The sequence below is a fragment of the Amphiura filiformis genome, chromosome 4 (genome assembly GCF_039555335.1).
Source record: "Amphiura filiformis chromosome 4, Afil_fr2py, whole genome shotgun sequence".
Lineage (NCBI taxonomy): Eukaryota > Metazoa > Echinodermata > Ophiuroidea > Amphilepidida > Amphiuridae > Amphiura > Amphiura filiformis.
In genome coordinates, this window is record NC_092631.1 from 11382098 (window position 1) to 11405665 (window position 23568).

The 23568-nt window shown below is 36.4% G+C and overlaps 1 protein-coding gene across 1 annotated transcript in view; it reads left to right on the top strand.

Annotated features, from left to right (window-relative positions):
* Window positions 1-10333, top strand: part of LOC140150542 (voltage-gated inwardly rectifying potassium channel KCNH6-like) — a 514496-nt gene extending 504163 nt beyond the window's left edge. Inside the window, 3 exon segments of the mRNA XM_072172573.1 lie at window positions 8871-8943; window positions 8945-9638; window positions 9640-10333. Of these exon segments, the coding sequence (XP_072028674.1) occupies window positions 8871-8943; window positions 8945-9638; window positions 9640-9795 (923 nt within the window). The 3' untranslated portion in view covers window positions 9796-10333.
* Window positions 10334-23568: the final 13235 nt, after the last annotated feature.

Consider the following 23568-nt stretch of genomic DNA (forward strand, 5'->3'; position numbering starts at 1 on the left):
AGTTTAATAGGAGTTGTATGGATTTAAATTTGGAAAGAAAACCAAACAAACAGAACATTAAACACTATTTTGTTTTCAAAGATATGCATTGCTGTCACTGTAAAGACCCAATCATTTTACATGGTGACCCCTTAATATTAACAATATTATGTTAGAACGATTCTTAATTTGATATAAATTCTACAATTCCATATAGAAATATTGAAAAAATTGCAAGGAAGATGTATTTCAAATTATGTTACTCCCCACTGCCAATAAATATTTCATTTAGAAAAATTTGTTCTGCAGGACACAATAGAGCTTATTTAACTATGACATTTTGAATATGTTGTGTCTTGCAAAAAAGCGTAGGACAAATTAGGATAGCGATGCCACTTGCACACATGCATTGCTATTAGTCAGTGTCTATAAATCATTTTTTGAGATCAAAGGTCATTAAGGGTTCACTTCCAGTGTAAAATCAAATACCGTCAACAATTTTTTGCCAGGAAAATCATAGCAGAATGACGGTATATTCACACATGAATTGTTGTTACTCAGTGAATATGTGGTAATTTTATTTGGGGTCAAATGTCATTAAGGGGTCACTTCCAGTCTGAAACAAAATTCCTTCAAAATGCCTCGTCTGGCACAAATAGCATAGCAGAGTGATATGTTGTGTGCACACATGCATTGACATTAGCCAATGCAATGTCTATGGGGTGTTCAGAGATTTTGGGGTTAAAGGTCATTAAGGGGTCACACCATGGCTGTGTTCATGGGTCTTAGACCACAGATATGTCTAATATTCTATTTAGTCCCATTTGTCCACTGACCACATTTGATTGGTTAATTTGCCAAAAGGTCCAATTACCATACTTCATCCATTTTCACTTGAACCTTTCATCACTTTTCTTTTACCCCACATAGTTATGTTGTCAACAAAATTAGTTTGAAACTTTCAATGGAAACTAATGCAAGATAATTTTCATGTACCTTGCAAATATTTTTGGTAACGATCTGTAGTGACTAGCTGATTGACTGTTTCACACCTTGTTATATTGTGCCCATATTGGGCTATTCCATTTAAAATTCACACTACCCCTGTGGAAGACTTAGTCTTCCACAGAGGGAGTATGAGTTTTGAATAGAATAGACAATTGGGTAAATTTAAATACTCACTCCAGTTGTGGAAGATAGGTAGAAAGTCATAATACAGAGGGAGTATGGGTATCAAAGTGATAAATCCTGACCAATTGCATTTGAAAAACATACTCCCCCTGTGGAAGATATTTCCAAAATCTTCCACAGGGGTAGTGTGGATTTCAACTGGAATAGCCCCTTAGATTGTTTTGCCTCTGTTATATTCCAGTGAATGTATTTAATTGAGATGGCTCTTTGTTATGTATATGTTAACCCCCTGACATCACACATACCTGTTGTTATGGAAACACATACACTTCACAAGTCTTTTATTAAAGGAACATTGCAAGGAAGCTTATCTCAACAAAATGCTCTTCATTTTTCTCAAAATTTCTGATAATATATCAGGGATATTATAATGTTATTATTATTGTCTGTATGCTAGCCATAGGCTTCAACATAAAAAGTCCCAAGTTTTCAGGTATTTTCTCTAAATATCAAAAGCTATCTTAAGAACCACTGAACCAATGCTAGGCTTGTATGTACTCATTTAATGCATTTTCATGCTGATTCCAAATATGGTCATGAAAATTGACAAATCTGAAATTTCTGAAAAAGTTAAACAAATTTGCAATTTGTGCGTCTGCACCGACATCAGCGGAGAGAATTAATATGGTTGTTGTTGTTGTCATTATCATCTATTTTATTTTACAGCATGCAGCAGGTACATAGGTTTGGAGCACAGGGTTTTGTTAACCCCCTGAGTACTACCTGCCGATCTAACATTGCCTCTGATTGGTCAATTACATGATATCTTCATTTTAATCACCAATCAGAATGGAACTTTGCAAATAATTCACCCCAATTTTTTGTGTGGTGAAATTATTCTAACAACGTTGCTGATTGGGCCAATTGATTATGAAAACTTCTTTTTGGCCAATCGGCAGGTAGTTCTCATGGGGTTAACAAAACCCTGTGCTCCAAACCTATGTACCTGCTGCATGCTGTAAAATAAAATAGATGATAATGACAACAACAACAACCATATTAATTCTCTCCGCGCGGATGTCGGCTGCAGACGACAAATTGCAAATTTGTTTAACTTTTTCAGAAATTTCAGATTTGTCAATTTTCATGACCATATTTGGAATCAGCATGAAAAATGCATTAAAATGAGTACATACAAGCCTAGCATTGGTTCAGTGGTTCTTAAGATAGCTTTTGATATTTAGAGAAAATACCTGAAAACTTGGGACTTTTTATGTTGAAGCCTATGGCTAGCATACAGACAATAATAATAACATTATAATATCCCTGGATATATTATCAGAAATTTTGAGAAAAATGAAGAGCATTTTGTTGAGATAAGCTTCCTTGCAATGTTCCTTTAATAAAAGACTTGTGAAGTGTATGTGTTTCCATAACAACAGGTATGTGTGATGTCATCAGCATTGCCATTCACTAGCTGGTCTTATTTTTGTTTGCCTGGGTTGGTCTATTAAGTCATGTTGCTGCCTAGCCCAGTCCAGGTGCCTGCATCACCCACACTGTTTTGCTTCATATAATGTAACATTTCCTAGTTGGTACATGCAATTACGATAATGTTACATAGTTCTTTGTCATTTGCAGGCTGAAATCTTGACTACTTATTAAATAAACATTTTGGATTTTTTTGTGTGTGACAAAACCAAGTGAATTTTTACTCACTACAATATTTCATCCTTCACATCGGAGGACTTCATCAGGTATGACTGATATGGTCATCTCATCCACTTTACCCGCAACAAATTTGAGTGGTTTTAGGTATTCCTTAGTGTCTTTTGCAGGCTTTAGTAGTACATTGTAAACCTGACTTAAGAGGTATGTACCCAGTCAATGCCCCCAGTCAGAACTCTGCCCCCCTGTTGGCTCCCCCCCAGTAAAAACCCAAAATTGCTAAAATTTCCACTTTTTGCAGCAATTTTGGGCAAAATTGGTTGATTTTGCCCCCCCTGAAATTCCCTCCCCTCGAATAAAAATCCATGGGGCCGTCACAAGTGGCAAGACCAACACAGGTAATTGCTTGCATAAAACCTTCACCAACACATATTATAATATTCATTTTCATATCTGTCAAATTGGTTTCAATTTCATTACTTTTATTTTCGTTAGGTATTTTTTAATTGTTAAAACCTATTTGTAAACCAATTTGCATTTCTTCATTATATATTATTTTATTGTTCTGTTATAACTTTTGTAATTGTGTGCTTTGTGGATATATCTTCTACTTATCTGTGTATAGATTGCAATCAAATCCAGACAACACTTTGTACTGCTAAATTTACTTTGCAAATAGCCATTTATAAATTCATGTTTGTTGCTCTGTTTCATATGCATAATTGATGTTGTGTTTGAATATGCAATTATGAAGATATGCATGTTTGTTTGTTTGTTGAACTGGCCCTTCCAAGTTAAATATACTTGTCCTGATGGGACCAGTCCAAATCAAGCAAAATATGTCAATGTTCCTCACTATAATGACCTTTGACATTGATGACAACAGTTCTGATTCCATTGCTTATCCATTTTCATTGTCATGCAAATCAAGATGATTAAAGCTTTGTTTTTAATATGAAAAGTAAAACAATATTTCAACAAAGCATGAACAGATTATTTATCTTGTCTTCCATTCACTCTTAGACAAAAGGTTCTTAGGTGTTCTCTTGAGAGAACCTTCAAAATGGTTCCTAAAATTCAAGAACCTTGAGAGAAGCATTACAGGTTCTGCAAACTCTTTAGAGAGCAACCAATGTTCCTCAGAGTGACCAAAGATCCTTTTATGGTTCAGGCCTGAGAGGATAAAATAAAGAATCCTTATAAAACTCTTTTTTCTAAGAGTAAATTTATGAAAGCAATGAAGAAAATATATGTGAAGTTTGAACTATAACTCTGATGGGAGTCCTTAAACTAACCCTAACGCCAACCACCAAAACTAACCCGACTCTTTTGGGCTATTCCAGTTAAAATCCATACATCCAGTATGGAAGACATGACCTTAATACCACACACAGATGGTGTTTTTCAAATGGATGACTCCATTTGAAATCTGCAGCTCCTGTGAGACAGATTAACCATAAGTGATTTAGGGTTTAATCTACACAAACAGATTAACCCTACCTGTGCCCCATGGTGTTTTGCTATCAGAAGGGAAAGAAGAAATGAAAAAGGAGAGAAGATGAACAAAGAAGTCACTTGGTAGGCCCGGGGGTGAAGGGCACTTTCGAATATGAAAGTGAATATATTGGGAGCGCCCAAAATTTCACATCATTAACAATCAAAAATAGCTTTGTACCCAATTTTACAGTACAAAATAGACAAAACTCTTTTTTTTTTATTTTTGAGGACTAATTGTTCAAAAAGGGGGTCATTCAGTGTAGGCTACTGAAAAAAAAACGGGTCATTAGGTGTAGGATTTGCCAAGAATAACGGGGTCTTTTCATGGGCACATGACGTATGTCAATACATGGGAGTGCCCCCGGGTGGTAGGCCTACCTCCGGGATTCGAACCTTGAACCCCTTGCATGCCACACAGAAGATCACCGGCCTCTAGCCATGGGGGTTAAGCCCAGCCAGCGATTCCTTGGGTATGACTTAGGCTGATTGCGTTATCGCATTACATAGAATGCATGCACGAGCAATGGTTTTAATAGTGAGCTTTATTGAACTCTGGTTGGGTTAAGGTTCAGGTAATATCTTCCATAGTGGGTGTATGGATTTCAACTGGAATAACCCATCTAACTTAAGACCCAATTTTGATTTATTTAAAAGTTTACATTTTGTAAAACTTTGAAAATTAACTTTCGTACTAAAATTGCATGAGTCATCGCAACTGCCACAGTGCACTTAATTTACCACACAAATCACAACTAGTGCAGACCACATAATTGTGTAATCATCATTTCATACTTGCATGCACTCATATACCATTCTACTCATCATACATACTGGTTTTTTTTTACTTTATAGCACTCTAAATTTTTAAGTAAAGGAAAAAAGAAAGGAATTATGTGACCTTTTGTGTAATTACTGTCATATTTTGAACTGCTTATGAAAATGATATGACAATGGCTGACATTGTGTACCTAGAATAGAACACTCATAATTATATTGATTAACATTTGAGTGGGTAGGCTCCCTTTTTGAAAAGATTTGGAAAGTGAAATAGTGTCCCAATAATTAAGTAATAAATTTTGAAAGCAAGGAATTTAATCTTATTGAATACATACTGACACTTTTAAGAACATTTTTACTTTGACCATCTGTTTGTAGTTTCTAAATGATTTTACTATGCCTTAATTGGCAGGTCTTTGGAACTTGACAAACCAAAATTAACTTCTGTTTTCAGGATTGTCACACTGTTTTGAAAATGTGTTTCCTACCTACCCCAGGGATTGTTTCATAATTTGACCCACCCCATCCTGGGGACTGTCACATGCATCATTGATGATGTCATTAACACAATTGTCAAAAGATGATAGTGATTGCACTAAAGACACTTAATTGGGCTATTCCATTGAAAATCCACACCCCTGTGGAAGATTTTGGAAATATCTTCCACAGGGGGAGTATGAATTTCAAATGGAATGAGCACATTAGGCAGCTCTATTTGTATTTCATACCCCCTCTGAAAAAGATTCAACCTGAATCTTCCACAGAGGGAGGGTGAGTTTCAAATGGAGCTGCCAATGTGTTCATTCCATTTGAAATTCATACTCCCTCTCACAGATATTTCCAAATTCTTCCACATGGTGAGTGTGGATTTTAAATGGATTAGCCCATTGCCATCAGCTGCATGGACCAGTTTTCTCTCAAAATTAACTGGTTGATTATGTGACCTTTGACATTTTTTTATCATAATGCTACACTCTCTTGATTTGTATGTTTCTCTATACTGTTCATTAAATTTTGATCTTTGACAAGTAAACTAAATCCTATCTGTCAATATGTATATCATTTTGTACTATTTATTATGTTTATATATTGTTGATCAGTTTAAACCTATTTATTGAAAAGATTTTGCATCTTTTTTTTAATCTGCAATTGTAATTAGTGAATTGCAAAAAAACACTGTTCTTTCGCAATAAATTTAATAAAAACGAATTAGTGTGAATTAAGTGTTTTGAAAGATTATTTGACACATAAAAACTCAAATTGCCACAAAATGGGTAAGTATCATGCTACCATAAAACAGTTTCATTTGAGTGTTAAAAATTGTGTCAGTTAGTTAAGGACAACAAAGAGTTTTACCTAACAGATAAAAATGAGAAGGTTATGAAACTATTTTTAGCTGTAGACTAAACGATATAACCTATTTTTCAATCAAATAATGTATTCAAGGAATGACACAATATTTGTTGAAATTGGGTACGTCAGAAAGTGTTCAGTGTAAGCAACAAATTGTTATTTTGATAATAAACAGAATTTAATCAGATTTCTGAACAATTATTATGTGGTCATAGTTGGAATGAGTTACCTGTGTAGCTCTGTCAATAGTGGGAGATTATGTAGCTACTCCCTATTAACCCCAGATGAAATAATTTAAGGCAACAAAAAAAGAAAACCCTGTTCTACGGGCCCGACCGACCCAGATTTTGAACAAATTGGGAAAAAAAATTTCCTGTACAAATGAATGCTGACCCAAATTTCGGAAATTTCAGGAACAAAATTTTTTTTTGTATTTTCTCAAATTGCAAATTATTTACAGATTTTGGTGATTTTTTTTGGTCATTTCCAAAAAAAAATGCCGACCGACCGACCCTATTTGAAAAGTCTGTCCGCCCGTAGAACAGGGTTTTTATTTTTTTGTCGCCTAAACACCAATTGCGTGTCTGTCAGGCATTCAAACAGACATTCATATTTTATTTGTTTCAAATGTGTTACAATCAAATAGCATGCACATGCAAACAGCTTCCACAGTACTTTAGAAATATAGTTTGTATTAAAAGAGGACCCAGATGAACCTACCTAAGTCACCTCCCCAGTGAATTTTAACCCAGATGAACAACCCCGGGAACAACCTACCTGAGTCATCTCCTCTCCAGGACACTACCTAAGGGAGTTTATGTAATGACAATGAATCGGATCCTAGATAAACCTACTTAAGTTGCCTCCCCAGTGAACCACCTAACTGGGCACTGATAATATCATAACAATTAAAAACTAATCAAAATAATTTTTATAGTGGATAGTACCTCCCCAGTGAACAACCTACCTGGTAGCTGATCATGTCATAAGCAAACAAATAAATATATTAGTGGATATTGGGCTGAAACAATAACTGTGCATGGATACAGTTTCCAAGGAGATTGCTTCCTGGAATCCTAGAAGAGAAATTCCTAAAAGCTTAAATTGGATATAAAATACTGTATTAATCCAATATGAAAATATTTAGGCAAGTTCATCCCAGGAAAAAACTATTGCTTTTTTCTACGGCATATATACTACTTTGGATGAAAGAAGTAAAATAAACCCAGGGACCGACCACCTTGAGCAATTTTCCTTAAATCCAAGATGGCGGCCCAAATCCAATAAAATCCCTAAAAACTACAGACTTAGAATATTATGAGACTACTTCATTTTACCTTCAACTTGTATACAGATATCGGTTAACATATTCGCACAACAAAAACGTAGGTAATTCACTAAATTGACTCACTAATGATATGAAAATGCTCAATTTTGAAAAAAAAAAATTTCACCAAAATTTCAAGCTTTGGTAAATATTATTATGTAGCCCAAAAGCATTTGGGTAAAAAACAAGTTTTTTAGGGGGAGGGGGATTTTCTCCAAAACTTATTTTTAAATACTTTAGAACAACAATTTAGCAGTTATGAGGCCCAAAAGTTTCAATAATTCCAAGGTTAAGACCAACCTTAACTCAACTTTCAAATACACCACAAAAGCAAATATCATCAATATTGATTAAACAATTAGTCAGTATAAAACATGCAGTATACTTCATTTTTACAATATTGTATCTACATGTGTTTTAACACAACTTAAAATATTTCCCTTGCTGAAAATTCTTTTGGGCGCAAATTTGGTCTATTCAATTAAGTTGTACAAAAAGAGTCACCTGTATAAATTTTCATTTGAAAAAGTACCTTATACAGGTCTGTCTTGGTGGAAGGAAAAGCAAGTACCAATATAGTCAACATTTGTATAGTATAGAAATACTGGTCTTTTTGTGACAGCATGTTTGTAACTTAAAACTGGAAAACTATGAAAGGTGTTGATGAAAGTGACATAAGGCCAAAAAAACCAATGTTTGTTTTTAGTAGCAGGTTTAAAAAGAGCAATGCAGTTTTTAAATTTAAATTTTAAATACAAAAAACTGTAATGCGCAACGGAAACCACTTTACAAATGGTTTATCGCTGCCATGTTTGTAAGTTAACCCCTTGATTATAAACATGTTCATTGCTGCCTGGTTGCTTCCACTGAATGTGTAATTATTTCTAGCCCTTTTTCAACCTGGTTTCTTTTCTTTTTTTTCTGATTTTAATGATTTTGAGCACAGATGTAAAAAAAACAATGTGCAAAAAAAAAGGCCTCCAGAAAGCAATGCGCACAGGCTACTAGAAACAAATTCCTTTTTTGGCCCATTGTTAGTCAATAAATATGAGTTTCAGAAAACTGTTTTTAAATTGTTTTTACTGCCACAAACAAGTAACTAAATCTGTTAACCTTTAACCTCTTTTGTACTTTTCAGGTGCCTTGTCAGGAGTCAATAGCATTGTGCATGCTGTGACTGGTACAGCGCAATACTGCCGGAGTCGCCCCGCTTCTCAAGCGCAAGGCCCAGCATTATTCCATGAGACCGACCACTAAAGTCACAACAGCTGTAATCCCGCCGAACAATATGCAACATGAACAGTCCCATCAACCACAAATTGTAGTGGAAGACTTAGGACTCCATCATCAACATCATCACCATCATGCTAAACCAAGTAGCCCCGATATAGCAAGGAGGCTCGATGAACTTCAACGTCAAATGAATAAACTCGAGGTCAAAGTGGGCGCAGATATGGCTACCATTTTAGAGCTACTGCGCAAGCAGCCGTATATACCCTATGCAGCCCCGCCCCCTCCTCCTCTGCTGGCAAACCGTATGCGCCAACCACGCCCTCACATGCAGCGCATGTGGTCAGCGCCTGGACCTAGTCCAACCTCGCCACCGGACTTTCAGCAACAACAACAGAGGGAGGAGTCACATGACCCAGCACCTTTAACAAGGACTACTTCTGGAACTGGGTCAGAGTCCCTTAGTAGTGTTGATGTAGGTGTAAATAGTAGTAGGCGAAGTGCAGCCATGCTGCAGGACATTTCTAGCCCGTCAGATGTTGACGGACATACGGATGTAGGGTCATCCCCGTTACGGAGACACAGCCATCCTGAAACTCTTCTTCTTTCTTCCATGTCCGATGTGTCAATTGATAGCCAGACTAGCATTCATATTGATGATCCTGAGACACCTCCGCTTTCTTCAGAAGGGCACTTCCAGTCCCAAACCATCTCCATCACCGGTGGAGTCACAATGGCAATCATCAGGTGCACAGACAACTGAATTTCCCGCAGTACACTCATCTCCTGCCTCTGACTTGCCTGTTAGCACAGTACGCAACACAGATGTGTAAAGTGGTATTGCCATGTGAAATGGGATCAATATGTAGTTGATTACATAGGTATATAAATGTGCAAAATAATAGTAGGACAGCCATCTCAGCAGACAGACAGACAGACAAATGAATCAATTATGTATGGTAACTGCCAAGGGCAGCCAGTTAAGTAATGAAATGGGTTATTCCAGTTGAAATCCACATACCCGATACTGAAGACACAACCTTAATCTCCTGCACAGAGGGTGTAGACTTCAAATGCAGTCACTCATTTAAACCCATTTGAACACACTCCCTGTGTGGAAGATTATGGCTGTGTGGAAGATTATGGCCATGATCTTCCAGGGAGTGTATGGATTTCAACTAGAATAGTCAAATGGAGCCTGGGTTTGCTACATTATATTACGTATGTGACTATAGTTGTACCCGGTATATTGGACAAGATTTGTGACATGCTTTAGAATATCAAAAAGCATTACCTTTATAAAAACAGGTATTAGTCAAATATTTGTGGAGGATAATGCTATAAAGAGCTATCTTTTTTAGTCCTAATTGTGGGGGGCACACAAACACAAAAATATGAACCATCTACATGATATTAGTGTAGACAACCAAATGGCCAAACTCTGGAGATGTAACAATTGTCATGTAAGGACGAGAAATTCATATGAGCAATGCATGCTTTTTAAAATTGCACAAGACATGGGTATATGTACAACTTTTGTGAGATATTTTACCCCTGAGTCAAGTGGCCTTTGAGATTACTTGTAAGGTGATGTAAATATCATGAGATTCCTGTAGCCCATGTATTGGGCTATTCCATTTAAAATCCACACTACCCCTGTGGAAGATTAAGCTAAAGACTGCCACAGAGGGAGTATCAATTTTGAATAGAATAGACAATTGGGTAACTTCCATTTGAAAATACTCACTCCAGTTGTGGAAGATACAGGTAAAGCCATAATACAGGGGGAGTATGGGTTTCAAAATTATTAACTCTGACCAATTACATTTGAAAAACATACTCCCTCTGTGGAAGATATTTCCTAAATCTTCCACAGGGATAGTGTGGGTTTTAACTGGAATAGTCCATTTGACAGACATACATCAAACAAAAGCAGCTATGAGATACATATGGCTTTCAAGCACAAATATGACAATAATAGCCTCAAGTTTACAAAGTCAGTCTCTTCCTTCACTGCTGCATGTACATGCAATGTAATACCAGCAATGAATGACAGATCCATGCTATGAGGGAGCACCCTTAAGGAGGCTGAGTGATTTTTGTTAGGCCTACCAAAATATTTCCTTAACCCTCTGAGCACTACCTGCCAATCTAACATTGCCTCTAATTGGTCAATTACATGATATCTTCATTTTAATCACCAATCAGAATGGAGCTTTGCAAATAATTCACCCCAATTTTTGTGTGTGGTGAAATTATTCTAACAATGTTGCTGATTGGTCCAATTGATAATGTAAACTTCTTTTTGGCCAATCGGCAGATGGTTCTCATAGGAATAAGGGTACCTGGATCCACACTACTGCATGACATCGCCTTTGGAAGACATGACCTTAATCTCCCACACATGGAGTGTGAATTTCAAATGTGGTTACCTTAATGGGTGACTTCATTTGAAATCTACACCGTATGTATTAGAGAGTATTATATCACTCATACATAAATTCTAGACAGTTCATTGGTTGATTACCATTTATCATTTTTACTATCACCCTCTCCGTGTGATAGTCTTTACCATCACAGTGCCTGCCGTAGTGCGCCTGCGCCAAGCCGTGCGCCTACTCTTAGACTCGCCGATTTAGTTATGGGGTGGATCCCAAAATGTGAAGTATATCACGGCAAAACATGGTGTTATGTTGATGAAAAAATGTATTTCCTACCTTAAATAGTATTTTAGTAATAGAATTTATGTATAAGTGATATAAAACAAATATTAACTGTCTTAAATTTGTGTAATGGTCGAAATATAATCACTCGGTGAAAGATGTATTGTTCCATTCCACTCGCCGTATGTAACAATCCATCTTTCACCTCGTGATTATATTTCGACCATCACACTCATAGACAGTTAATATTTGTATAAGGTCATGTCTTCCATAGGGGGTTTATGGATTTTAACTGAATAGCCCATCTTACACTCACATGTGAAGCAAGTATGTATGCTGGCAGGAAGCCTTAGCACCAATGTGTTGGAGAGGCTGTAAAGTGTGCTGAGGCTTGTGGATCAACATCTAGGCGTAGTGCACTAAATCAGTGCACTTGGAGAAAACAACAAGACAGAGAGTAGCTCAATCTGAACTATTTCCATGTACTATACAGTGTCAATGTCTTTGTGTTACTGAAAATGGGAGGGGGCATTAGAAAATGAAGATATTTATTTAAGAAAACTTCAAGCCCCAAACTTCAGGGTGGATAAATGGGTCTTAATTACGGTTATTACTTGATTATATTGTGTGATATTCATGGCATTGAAAAAAGTCTTTCTGTGGTATGGCAAATCAGATTTTGAGGATATTCAAGAAAATAACAAAAGAGAAAAATTCTCTTGAATATGCAAATGTAGGGTTTTTTAGAACAGAGAAATATTAGTCTGAAACCACAGAAAACAAAACATACAAAATCGGGGAACCTGTGGCTCCATAAAATATTATATGTGCGTACAGGGAGTGCTTATGGGATAGATGCTAGCTAGGCCTACCAGTGGTCACTAAGGTGTACCAGGTGCTTACAGGTAGAGGAGATTGACTGTGTACATGTGATAGAATCTGGCTGTGTACCTTGGCAAGTATAAGAAATATGCAATGGATATTGTGTGCAATCAGTAATAAAGAAAATTGTATAGTCAATAACACCGATAGTTGTCAGGGAAAATACTCATACTGTGTGCTGAGATGGAGAATCAATCAAACAAGGTGTTTTCTAACATAAATTTTCTTAAAATGATCAATAACAATTTCAATTTTATGTATTTTCCCAAAATATGCACAGTTTATAAAGGTTGTAGCTTGTTTATTCCAATGTCCTTTCCTATTTACTTACTCTATGTCATCACGGTTTCTGCATACAGCCAAATATGAAGTTTGCTCATGCATTTCTTTTCTATGTACGGTAAAGATACACATTTTTTGTGGGAAATTAATTTCCACACTCAAAACAGCTACCACCAAAAAACAACACAAAAAATATCTGGTATTTATCAAAAACAAAGTAAAAACTTTACATGAGAAGATTATCGCTTTGACAGAACATCAGAAAATGTAAAGTATGTTAATCTAAAATTGTTGAGGTTCAACAGTGAACCTCACTAACTTGCTTTAAAATTAATCTAACACCGTTGAGGTTCCACAGTGAACCTCACTAACTTACCTTTAATTCAATACAGTTGTAACTTAGTTATTGCTGGTCGAGTGTTGCCATAATGGTTTTATATGCGTTGTGTTGGTTATGCTCAGATCACTCAGTGTGCAAATTGAACAGCGCATATTTGTTATCACCAGTGATGACAGTAGCTGTGAAATTCCCTTCCGTGTTCCAAGTGTTTCAGGAAGTATTATGCACCATAAAAGAGAGAAAGGCAATATTTTGAAAAGCCTGGTTTTTCGAGCAAGAAACCTGGTTTGTTGATAGAAAACCTGGTTCCTTGATTGACAAACCAGGCTGGCCTGAACTTTGTTCAGAAAGAGACTGCGCAGTCAATATTTCTTTGTGTAGGGTGTGTATGTGCCAAATTTGTTAAAGTTTTCTAAAAATATAGGTCTATGCCATAATAATGAAAGAGTCATCTCATCATTCAGCAAAAAAAATGTGTGACTGGAAACTTAACATCAACTTTCATTAGCCTTATTGTGCAAAATACTTGCCATGCAACTAAGCAATTGTGCCGGCCATCTGTGTTTATCATGCCATTCACCACCTGGATTTAGTTGTAAATAGGCTATTCCAGTTAAAATCCACACTACCCCTGTGGAAGATTTCACCAAAGTCTTCCACAGAGGGAGTATGAGTTTTGAAGACAATAAACAATTGGGTAACTTCCAAATACTCACTCCAGTTGTGGAAGATATTTGTAATGGTTTCAAAATGATTAACCCTGACCAATTATAATAAAAAAAACATACTCCCCCTGTGAAAGATATTTCCAGAATCTTCCACAGGGGTAGTGTGGATTTTAAATGGAATAGCCCATTTACAACTAAATCCAGGCAGTGAACGATGCCCAATGCAGAGGAGTTGAACTGTTAGAAGAATTTCCCCAGATGCACAATTCTAATTATTGGCTTTTTATGCAGAAATCAGGATGCTCATGTTATTTATACTTGTTGTGAGAATATTGCCTCAAATTGGAAATAATGTGAATATTTCATGGTGTAAGCTGAAAATTTGACTTTATGAAATTAAGGCAGAGTTGTGTGTATACAGATTTGCAGGATGTAGACTAAGTAGTATGTACCTATACTGTATTGTGTCTTCTGTAGTGGCATAACCAGCAGGAGAATATAACCCTTTCCCTCTCCTCCCAAATGAGTTTGGGCTTGGTTGTGAAAGTCTATATAGTTATGCCACTGGTCTTCTGCTATGAGGATGATATACTTAGCTAATCTAAAATGCTGCATGCATAAGAATATTCCACATAATTATGTTTTAAACTGAAGCTGTGAGAATGTAGGGTTATGTCATTGACAAGTAGCCATAGACGAAAATATTGTTTACAGAATATAGACCACTCACCAACAGGGAATGATGCTTTTTATGCCTGAAAATTCTTGCAAAGTCACGTGAGCCGATCGTTTGATCATGCATGTCTAACAGATCATGCCAGCGTATACATGCCTTCGCGTTATGCAATATAACATTACATATCTTCCAGGCCCATATAACCAGGATTTATTTTGGAGGGCTGATTTTGAAAAAGTTGACTTTTTTTTCAAAAATTGGACCTTTTTGGACTGGGGGTGGATTATGAAAAAGTGGATTTTTTTCCAAAATTTGGACCTTTTTTGACCAAAAAGGCATTAACAAAACCCCAGATTTTTTGCTCGCTATGCTCGCAAATGGCACTTTTTCGGTCAAAAAAGGGGACTTGGGATTGGGGGTGTCTGCCCTCAGCCTTCTGGTTATGGGCCTGGTATCTTCACATTAAACAAAAGACCATAAAAATATTGCACTCTATATAACGATTAGCTCTCATTAATGCCTGATGCTTGGGAAAGTCCCTGTGGGTGATTGGTCTGTATCTATTTAGTTTATGCATGGAGGAAAGAGATATATGCAAGTAACATATAGATTGTAGGAGAATAAGATATACCATAAACAATGGACTGAAAATCCCATTGAATTTGGTATGTTTCATTCTTTTCAGCCAACACTGTCAAAGGATGGGAATGTTTTAATTAGATTGATAAAACATTCAGAAATGATAATATACGCAATCTGAATCATTTCAACTTGACTATTTTTTTTTCACCTGAAAGGACTTTTTTAGCATGTATGGTTGGATGACTGTATGTACAGTACGTATTGTTTGTATTAAACGCACCCTCTCTAATAAACGCCCCTCCCCATTTTTTCAATGAAAAATGGACAAAAATGCAAAAATTTCCATGCAATATCATGCGAGTAAGCTTAAAACATGCATCAGTCATCACTAAATTGCATGGACAAAACCTATTATGACTCAAACTTCCATCCAGTTCATTGCCTAATTATGGTAAAATTCCTTTCTTATGGGAGCACCATCAGGAATTTAAACCAGATTTTGAAGTTTTTCTCACAGACAATTTACTTCTAATAAACGCCCTTTTGGAAAAATGCAACGCCCCCGGGCGTTTATTACAAACAATAATTGTGTGTTCACACACTAAGGTCAAAAGTTCATATAAGGCCAACTTGTAATGCTGAAAATGAAAGAACAAATTGTCTAATGAATATTAACTATGCGTATTGTTCACTTCCATGTCTTTGGACCTAGCATTTGGGACCACTATCCCCAGTTTTTTACTTCTGTTACCAAAAGTCTAAGGTCATTTGAGGTCAACTTGTAATGTAGGCTGAAAATGAAAAATAATTTTTCTAATGAATATTTACTATGCGTATTGTTCACTTTCCTTGTCTTCAGACCTATTTGAGACCACCATCTCTAATTTTTTTACTTCTGTTATCAAAAGTAATTGTGAAAGCAGGCGGTCGCTAAGCAGGTTTGAGAACAGCCTATAGTTGAAAATATATAAAGAAGTTAAAATTTACTTTATTTAACTAGTCCTATACTTCATATGAGAATGGCTGCAAGACACAATTATATCACAATCCTTTGGTCAAGAAGTATTAAATGATCCTTTTTGTTTACATACATCCCAGTGGCACATACATCCCCCGATGAGAATTTGGCATTTGAGCCCCGCCCCTCATTGCATTTGTAGAGCTGGTTTTCTGTGACTTTAGCATCCAAAACCTATGTGTAAACTTTTTTTTTTTTGCTTGTCGGATTTGGGAACTAAATTTGCCCTGTCCCACTCCCCAACATGGACTTATCCCACACCCTACCCAACAAGTATCACAGGTATGCCACTGGTATAGTTTACACTATCACTTTTACAAGAGTGATTTTAAGACTTGCATGCATTTTGGGAACCAGGACTTATGGTATATCAGCTGGTATCTTTTAAGGGGAGGTACCAATTGAAATAACAAATTTCAAATTGAAAAAACAAAGTCATATGATATAGCTATACCTGAAGCACATGACATGGAATACTCATGATGTGGCTCCCTAATACATCTATGGTGAAAATATCCAAATACTGTATACATTGAATTTGAGTAGTTGCTTCTGGGTATGGTGATTGGGGCGCTACTACTGTATACGCTGAAATTTTCGGTTGTTTTATTTTCGCGAATTTTGCGGATTAATATATGCCCGCGAAAATAATAACCCGCGAATATGTTGAAATGAAGACATTTCTTATGTATTTTATTATATAAGTTGACGGCAACCGCCAAGTTCAACCCTCTTTACATACACGACGCTCATCGAATCCTACAGAACATCTGTACGCGAAAATATTGGCGTATACAGTACCAGACACAGGATTCTATTGCAATGTCAGAGTAGGCAAGGATTACTGTAGAAAAGTTTTTCATGGCATAATATTTTCACAATATGTGACACGATTTGGTCCATGGGGGCGGAAGAAGGCATTTTTGAAAAGTGAGTTACTATAATTATTACCTTATACAAACATTAAGCTATCATATACTGAAAACACCAAAGGTCTAGCATACTTATAAAGTATTGTGATGTCGTTTTTCTTATGTATTTTGTTGTTTTTTCACTCCATATTTTTGCCTTTGTCTCAATTTCAAATTTGTCGCCTTTGGCCTCCATGGACCATATCATGTCACATATGGACTCATGTTTAACACAAAATAATCAAGATAATCAAGATATTCACATACAAAGCAAATTTCTTGGCACTCACCAAACTGTACCAAATATATATATGCATGTAAACACTTATCCCATTTTATAGTATAACCAGGGAATTCCCTTCAAGCAGAGCTGAATAAGGTGTGTCACTGAGCAATCATGCTCACATTGATTTCTGATCTACCAAAGGTGTAAGGGACCATTCGGCATTCACAAACACTTTTTAGCAGGGCCTGATGCAAAATGGGGGGGGGGGGGGCCTTAAAAGTTTTGACCCTCCTAGGGGGGGGCCTGAAAAAATTGACCTCAAATTTTCCCAGATAAATTGAGTTTATATGCTTTTGGGTTGACCCATAATTTTCATGTCAAAAAGGAGTGCCCTGAAATTTTCGAGATCTGAAAAAGGGGGAGGGCCGAAATATTTCTGTGATGAAATGTTTTTGCATCAGGCCCCTCCTAACAAGTGTTTGTGAACGGTCCCTAAACAAGACAACATAGGCTACAGGGTGATCTGATAGGCAACTCAGAGAGTGTCCACTTTGTACCAGAGCAACATCAGATGTCAACTGTTACAGTTTTGAACATATTGGTATGAGGCTGATATATAGCTGCTTCTATTATACACATCTTTTAAACCTTCACAATGTGGATATGTCCATGGTTAGAAGTGAAGTGATGCAATATGTGATGTACATATCCTCGCTGCCTGGTGTATTTTCATATTAATATTATTATCTGTAATGAGAAACCTTCGTTCACAATTAGGGAGGGCACTAATTAAGAAGTGGATGTCCATTCAGAAAAAGAAACATGTACTTTTAAAATAACACTATGAATATTGATGAAACAATCCACAAGGCAGCACACGATATATTACAGTTTGCATACAAGTATTTTGAGAGGTTTGTGTCGATCTGTCTATATCTGTTTGAATATTCACTTTGTGATTTTTAATAATAATAACAAGTAGAATATTATGCTTATCGTTGTATTACAACTTAACATTCCATAGTTATCCAATGCACCATTGTACTACCAATATAAGAAAGGAACAAGTTGCAACCAATATAAATGTATCATTTCTTGCTGCCTTTTCCACTCAAACCAAAATAATGATAAATCATTCCAACAAACAAACATTGCCCCTAGTGTAAGGTCAATTTCTGGTAACCAAGGTCATACCTCATTACCCACCTGGGTTATATACTGCCCTTGGCTTTGTGATAAACTGGTGAATCGAGGTAGTTTTTGCTAAGTCTTTCTAAAATTGTATCACTGGGATCCACGACATGCCCATCTATCAGGTCACAGTTCTTCAACTCCAATACATTTATACATTCATTGCCATGACCTTTGAAAATTTGGGTACAAAAACTCATAATGTGCAACTTGAGATCAAATTTTGTACTATGATTGTTTGATTGAGGTTATTGAACTATGGCATTGAGATGAGGCCATTGTGGTCCATAGTGCCAGACTCAATATTGTATACCATATTCTACCTAATTGCCTCTCCCCTATTAAGCCCCTCCCACCTCAGAGACAGATAGAAAATTCAGATGGACCATTTTAGAAGGACATGCAAAATATAATGTTGTAAATCCAAATTATAGTGAGGCACTATTATGGTCATTTGTTATGTAATATTAGCTATTGCCAGTAAAAGAGATGTCTTTGACATGACTGTAATTTGTTCCTTTCTTTCAATGTAACTGCACCTTTGCAATATACTTCAATATAAATCATGTAGTAAATAAGAGGTTTTTTGCCTATAAGGCTTGTAAGTTATTGAAAGTTTGTGTAAACACAGTTCTATTATTGGTAAAACAAAAATGGTCTACTTGGCTCACAAGGCCAACTGAACAGTCTTACAGACAGGTTGGGGTATATTATTGAATGCATACATTCACTAGGAGCCACAACATGCTCATCTATCAGGGTGCAGTCCTTTAACCTCAATACAATGCACATTCATTGAATGACCTTTGAAATTCTAGGTACAAAAACTCATACTCTGCAACTTGAGGTCAAATTTTGCACAATGGTTATTCAATTGAGGTTGTTGAACTATGCCATTGGGATGATGCTATTATGGTCCATAGTGATTGCCTGCTGTCAGAGAATAAATGGGCCAGCTGTAAGAGCTGTTAGTATCTAACTGCAATTCAGGTGTGTGAAATTTCAACATTAGCCACAAATGCTAGAAGTGTGGCAATCCAATATAGCAGACAGGCAGAAGTTATATAAGCTCATTATTTCTTTTAATTTGCTTAGAAGTGCTTCTCTACCCCACCAACTAAGAGTTGGCCCAGACATCAAGACTTGCAAAGCAAATAATTTCAGTATTATCTAAAATATATTATGCATTATTATATATTGTAGAGTTTGACCTGACATTTGTGCATGTGTATAGTTGGCGAGACAAGTGAACCAAGGTTGTCTACTGTTTGTCAGTTTCATACAATTATGACGCGGAGACTTCAGAGGCAAAATGCCATATATCCATTGACTGCCTCATATAATTATAGTTATTCAGGTACAATAAAACACAATATAACAATATTGCTAACAAATGACGCAATATCGGGAGCAATATGTGACACATCTCATTATCATGCGCAAATAAGTGGGTGAACTAAGCAATGTCATCTTGGATTAATCCAGCATTTTGGCTCCTAGTGAGCTAGGGAAATATAAATGCTTGGTGGGGCAGTGAGTACTTCAATAGGAAGTGGATATAGGTGTAGGGCTGACACTTTCACAGTAAAGGGCATTCAGTGAGAATAAAATGTACGGTCATTGGGGGAGAGATGGACTTTTTGGGCTTAAATTTAGGAAACAATAGTTGCTGTTAAAGTTATTATACTTTGTTAAACAGAAGTTGCTGTTCAAATTGAACAAGGACCTTTGGGTGACGGATCAAATGGAAAAATTTGGGGTCTTTTGATGACAGAACATGTAAAAATATGGGTCTTTTGGGTGACAGCGATGCCCTTAGATTTTCATACATTTTTTTTGAGAAGAGGCAAAATTGCAAAGCATTTTGCTGATATACTCTCTCAAAATGACTTGACCATTTGTATGTGACATTAATTTGGTTCCTATGCATGTGAGTATTTAACTATCCTACAATTTTGGGAAAAATACTTGGTACACTTTGTGGAAATTCTGTGCAGAATTTGCTGTGATCATGGAAATAATGTGTATTTTGTTTATGAACAAATATGACATCTTCAACAATGATTCCCCTCTGCCCATCAATCAATGTTGGAACACATTGGGAAACTGCTAAAGACATTGGCATTTCCCAACATTGCACACAGTAGAGGGGGTGTCAGTTCCATTCTTGACATGAAAGCATTCCAAGACTTTTTTCCAGATTGTAGATTAAGATCAATGCACACTTGATCATTGGCCCCCACCTGGTACACCTATGCAACCATCAAATGATATTATAAATGACACTTTGGCCATTTGCTGAATATTTTGAGTTGATGCACAGTTTTGCACTGTTCATGTATTGTACGCTTCAATTCGTATTCCTTAGTTCAAAATCATTTGCATAATACTGCCATACCGTCCTGATTTGAACAAATTCAATCTATTTACCCTTTATATTCAACATGTAAAGGAAAACTAAGCATGTCTACCTTCAAATCCTCGCAAGAATAATTGGAACAGTTACATTGATACAGTGCCTTGGTACAAGTCTTTTTGCCTCAATAAATAAAAGTGTTCCCTAATTTAATCTGTGTTATCAAGCAAAGCCAAGTCCACAAAAGAGAGCCGTCAATCAAATTAATAATTTAACAAAAGGATTATACAAAAACCTGGGTGTGTTCTGGTTTTCACAATTGAGAAGTTGCACACATCCAATCACTTGGATGGGCCCTGCCTAGCAAGTGTGGAGCCTAACAAAAGAAGTTTACAACGACAATTATCAAAAACTACTCCCTATTCCATAAAAATGCAGCACTAATTAAAAATTATTATCCCGTTTTGACAAATGAAACACAGCTAAATCATAACCCTATCGTTAGTTCTAACTGAAAGTCAACAATTTTTTGGAAATAAGGGTCCAAAACAAGCATTTTTAGTGTGTATTTGTATACTGTAACAGCCAAGCCCAAGACTGTATTGAAACTGCGCAGGGCGCCAACCAGTCACAGCGCGCCTTTGCCCTGACATCAGATGCGATCTAGTCTTTTTTATCTCTGTCTTTCAGGTTATGTATTCTGGGAAAACACATTTTCATATCTCTTTGATGATCAATTATCAAAATTAACATAAGCTTTTAAAATTATGAGCAAACTCTCAGCCTATACTCAAAATTTGGAGTGCTTAGACTTATTCCAAGTCTTTGAATTTTATGACTTTAATTGCAGGGAACATGTTTTGGTCCATTTCCCCACAAATTCCAAGAATATTAAAATTTGACTTTTATTAAAAGATTGGGATTTAGCTATATGCTGGCGAAGTGACGTAGTTAATCAGATTAACTACCATAGCAATAGATGGATACAATTTTGACTATATCGGCCCACACTACAACGTTCATGCGGTACCAATGCATTGAACCATAGATGTCAAAGAAATGCTAATCACTTGCACGTCCTGTAACATTAGTCTCTTTGAAAAGAGAGGTATTGTATTCAATCTATTATATGATTGAAGACAGGTGATGAGTGCAACCTGCTGTAGTGCAGAGCGATCTATTCAAAAATTGTATTCATCTATTCATCTTTTGCTATGGTAGTTAATCCGATTATGACATCACTTCGCCAGCGTATGTTTCATTTTATTTTGGCAAAACAGGATAGTATATTTTTATCCAAAACAAAATAGTGGTGTATTTTCTGGAATGTGGAGTAGTGTGATATGAACTGTGCAACCATATGGAGTATTTCTTACAACAAGTGTCTTCTCCATTCAACAAACAATTGGAGATTCACCATTTATCATCTTCAAATATTCATTAGGTTTCACTGCCTGAACAGAATTGATCATGTCTCATCTCCTTTTTCAACCAAATTGACGGTAATAACTCTTATAGTGAGTGATCAACAATTGACCACAAATTGCCTCAGGCAAAACTCACTTCCTGGGAACTGATACCACACAAGGTCATTTTATGTAACTCATTGACCCATTTGTGTTATATACAGTCTAGTGATCTTGTCAACTCATTGACAGATACCAACCTCAGGAGGGAATTCAATTTTTGATCAATTCTCTTCCGGTAGTGAAACCTAATGTTTAAATATTCAAGCCAGTATATTTCTGCCAGTTTGGCATCTCTGACATAGACCATAGGCTGTATGAATGTGATGGATTGAGTCATTAATCTCAAATTTAGTACAGATTAGTTAAACATGTCTCACCAAACAAAACTTTCTACCTCTTGTAATAAATGACAGAGGCAACAACTGGAAGGAATGTATCTTATAGAAAATGTGTTATCAAATTCAAAAGTTTTTAAGCAAGGGGAGAATTTTTACAAAACATTGAACTTTATAAAGCTGTTCTTAAAAATTTGTAAAAGATAAAATTACATGTATTACATTGACCAGTAAATATAATGGAATGGGTATTCATAATATGTAGGTCTACACTACATAATGTATGTGTTTAAGACCAACAATGTACATTACAATATAGTAGTATAGTATGTGCCATATCAACCAGCATTTATATGTGGAGCAGATGTATCACACTAGTTTGTGACCTTTTGTGTGAAGTTTGAGGTAGTGAAGGTGCAAGTTTGTGTGGATGTGGGTGTGAATGGGGGGGGGTGTATTATGGGTGTGATTGTTTTAAAATACCAAGTATTTGAGGTGTTTTTATAATTGGAAATTTAAACTTATGATCTCAACACAAAATTAAGACGTACCTCAAATTTTTGGTCACAACTTTGACCTTCATCTGGAGACTGGCAATCAGTGACCTTTTGGACACTTGACCCCAAAACCCGGTCGTACACTCTGGGTAACTTGTATCGGCCCGTCGCGGTTGAGAGATGGTTGGTTGACTCTGATATAAATTGACTCCTTCACATCCCTTTCAAAGTATCTAGCGTCCCGGTCGAGGATTTTGACCTCATCCAAATCTACTTGGTGGCCGGGGGATTCAATGTGGATGTGCTGGGAGATTTCCGACGAGGTAGTACTCGAACGACGGTGTTCTGAGAATCTGTTTTTCAAAGATCTTTCAGTCTCACCAATGTATGATTCTGAACACTGGCAGGGGATGTAATAAATTGGTCCGGTAATGTCTTTCTTCTCAGTTTTGTCTTTAGGTGAGACAAGTAGCTGCCTCAGAGTTTGAGTGGATGAGTTGATTTGGATGA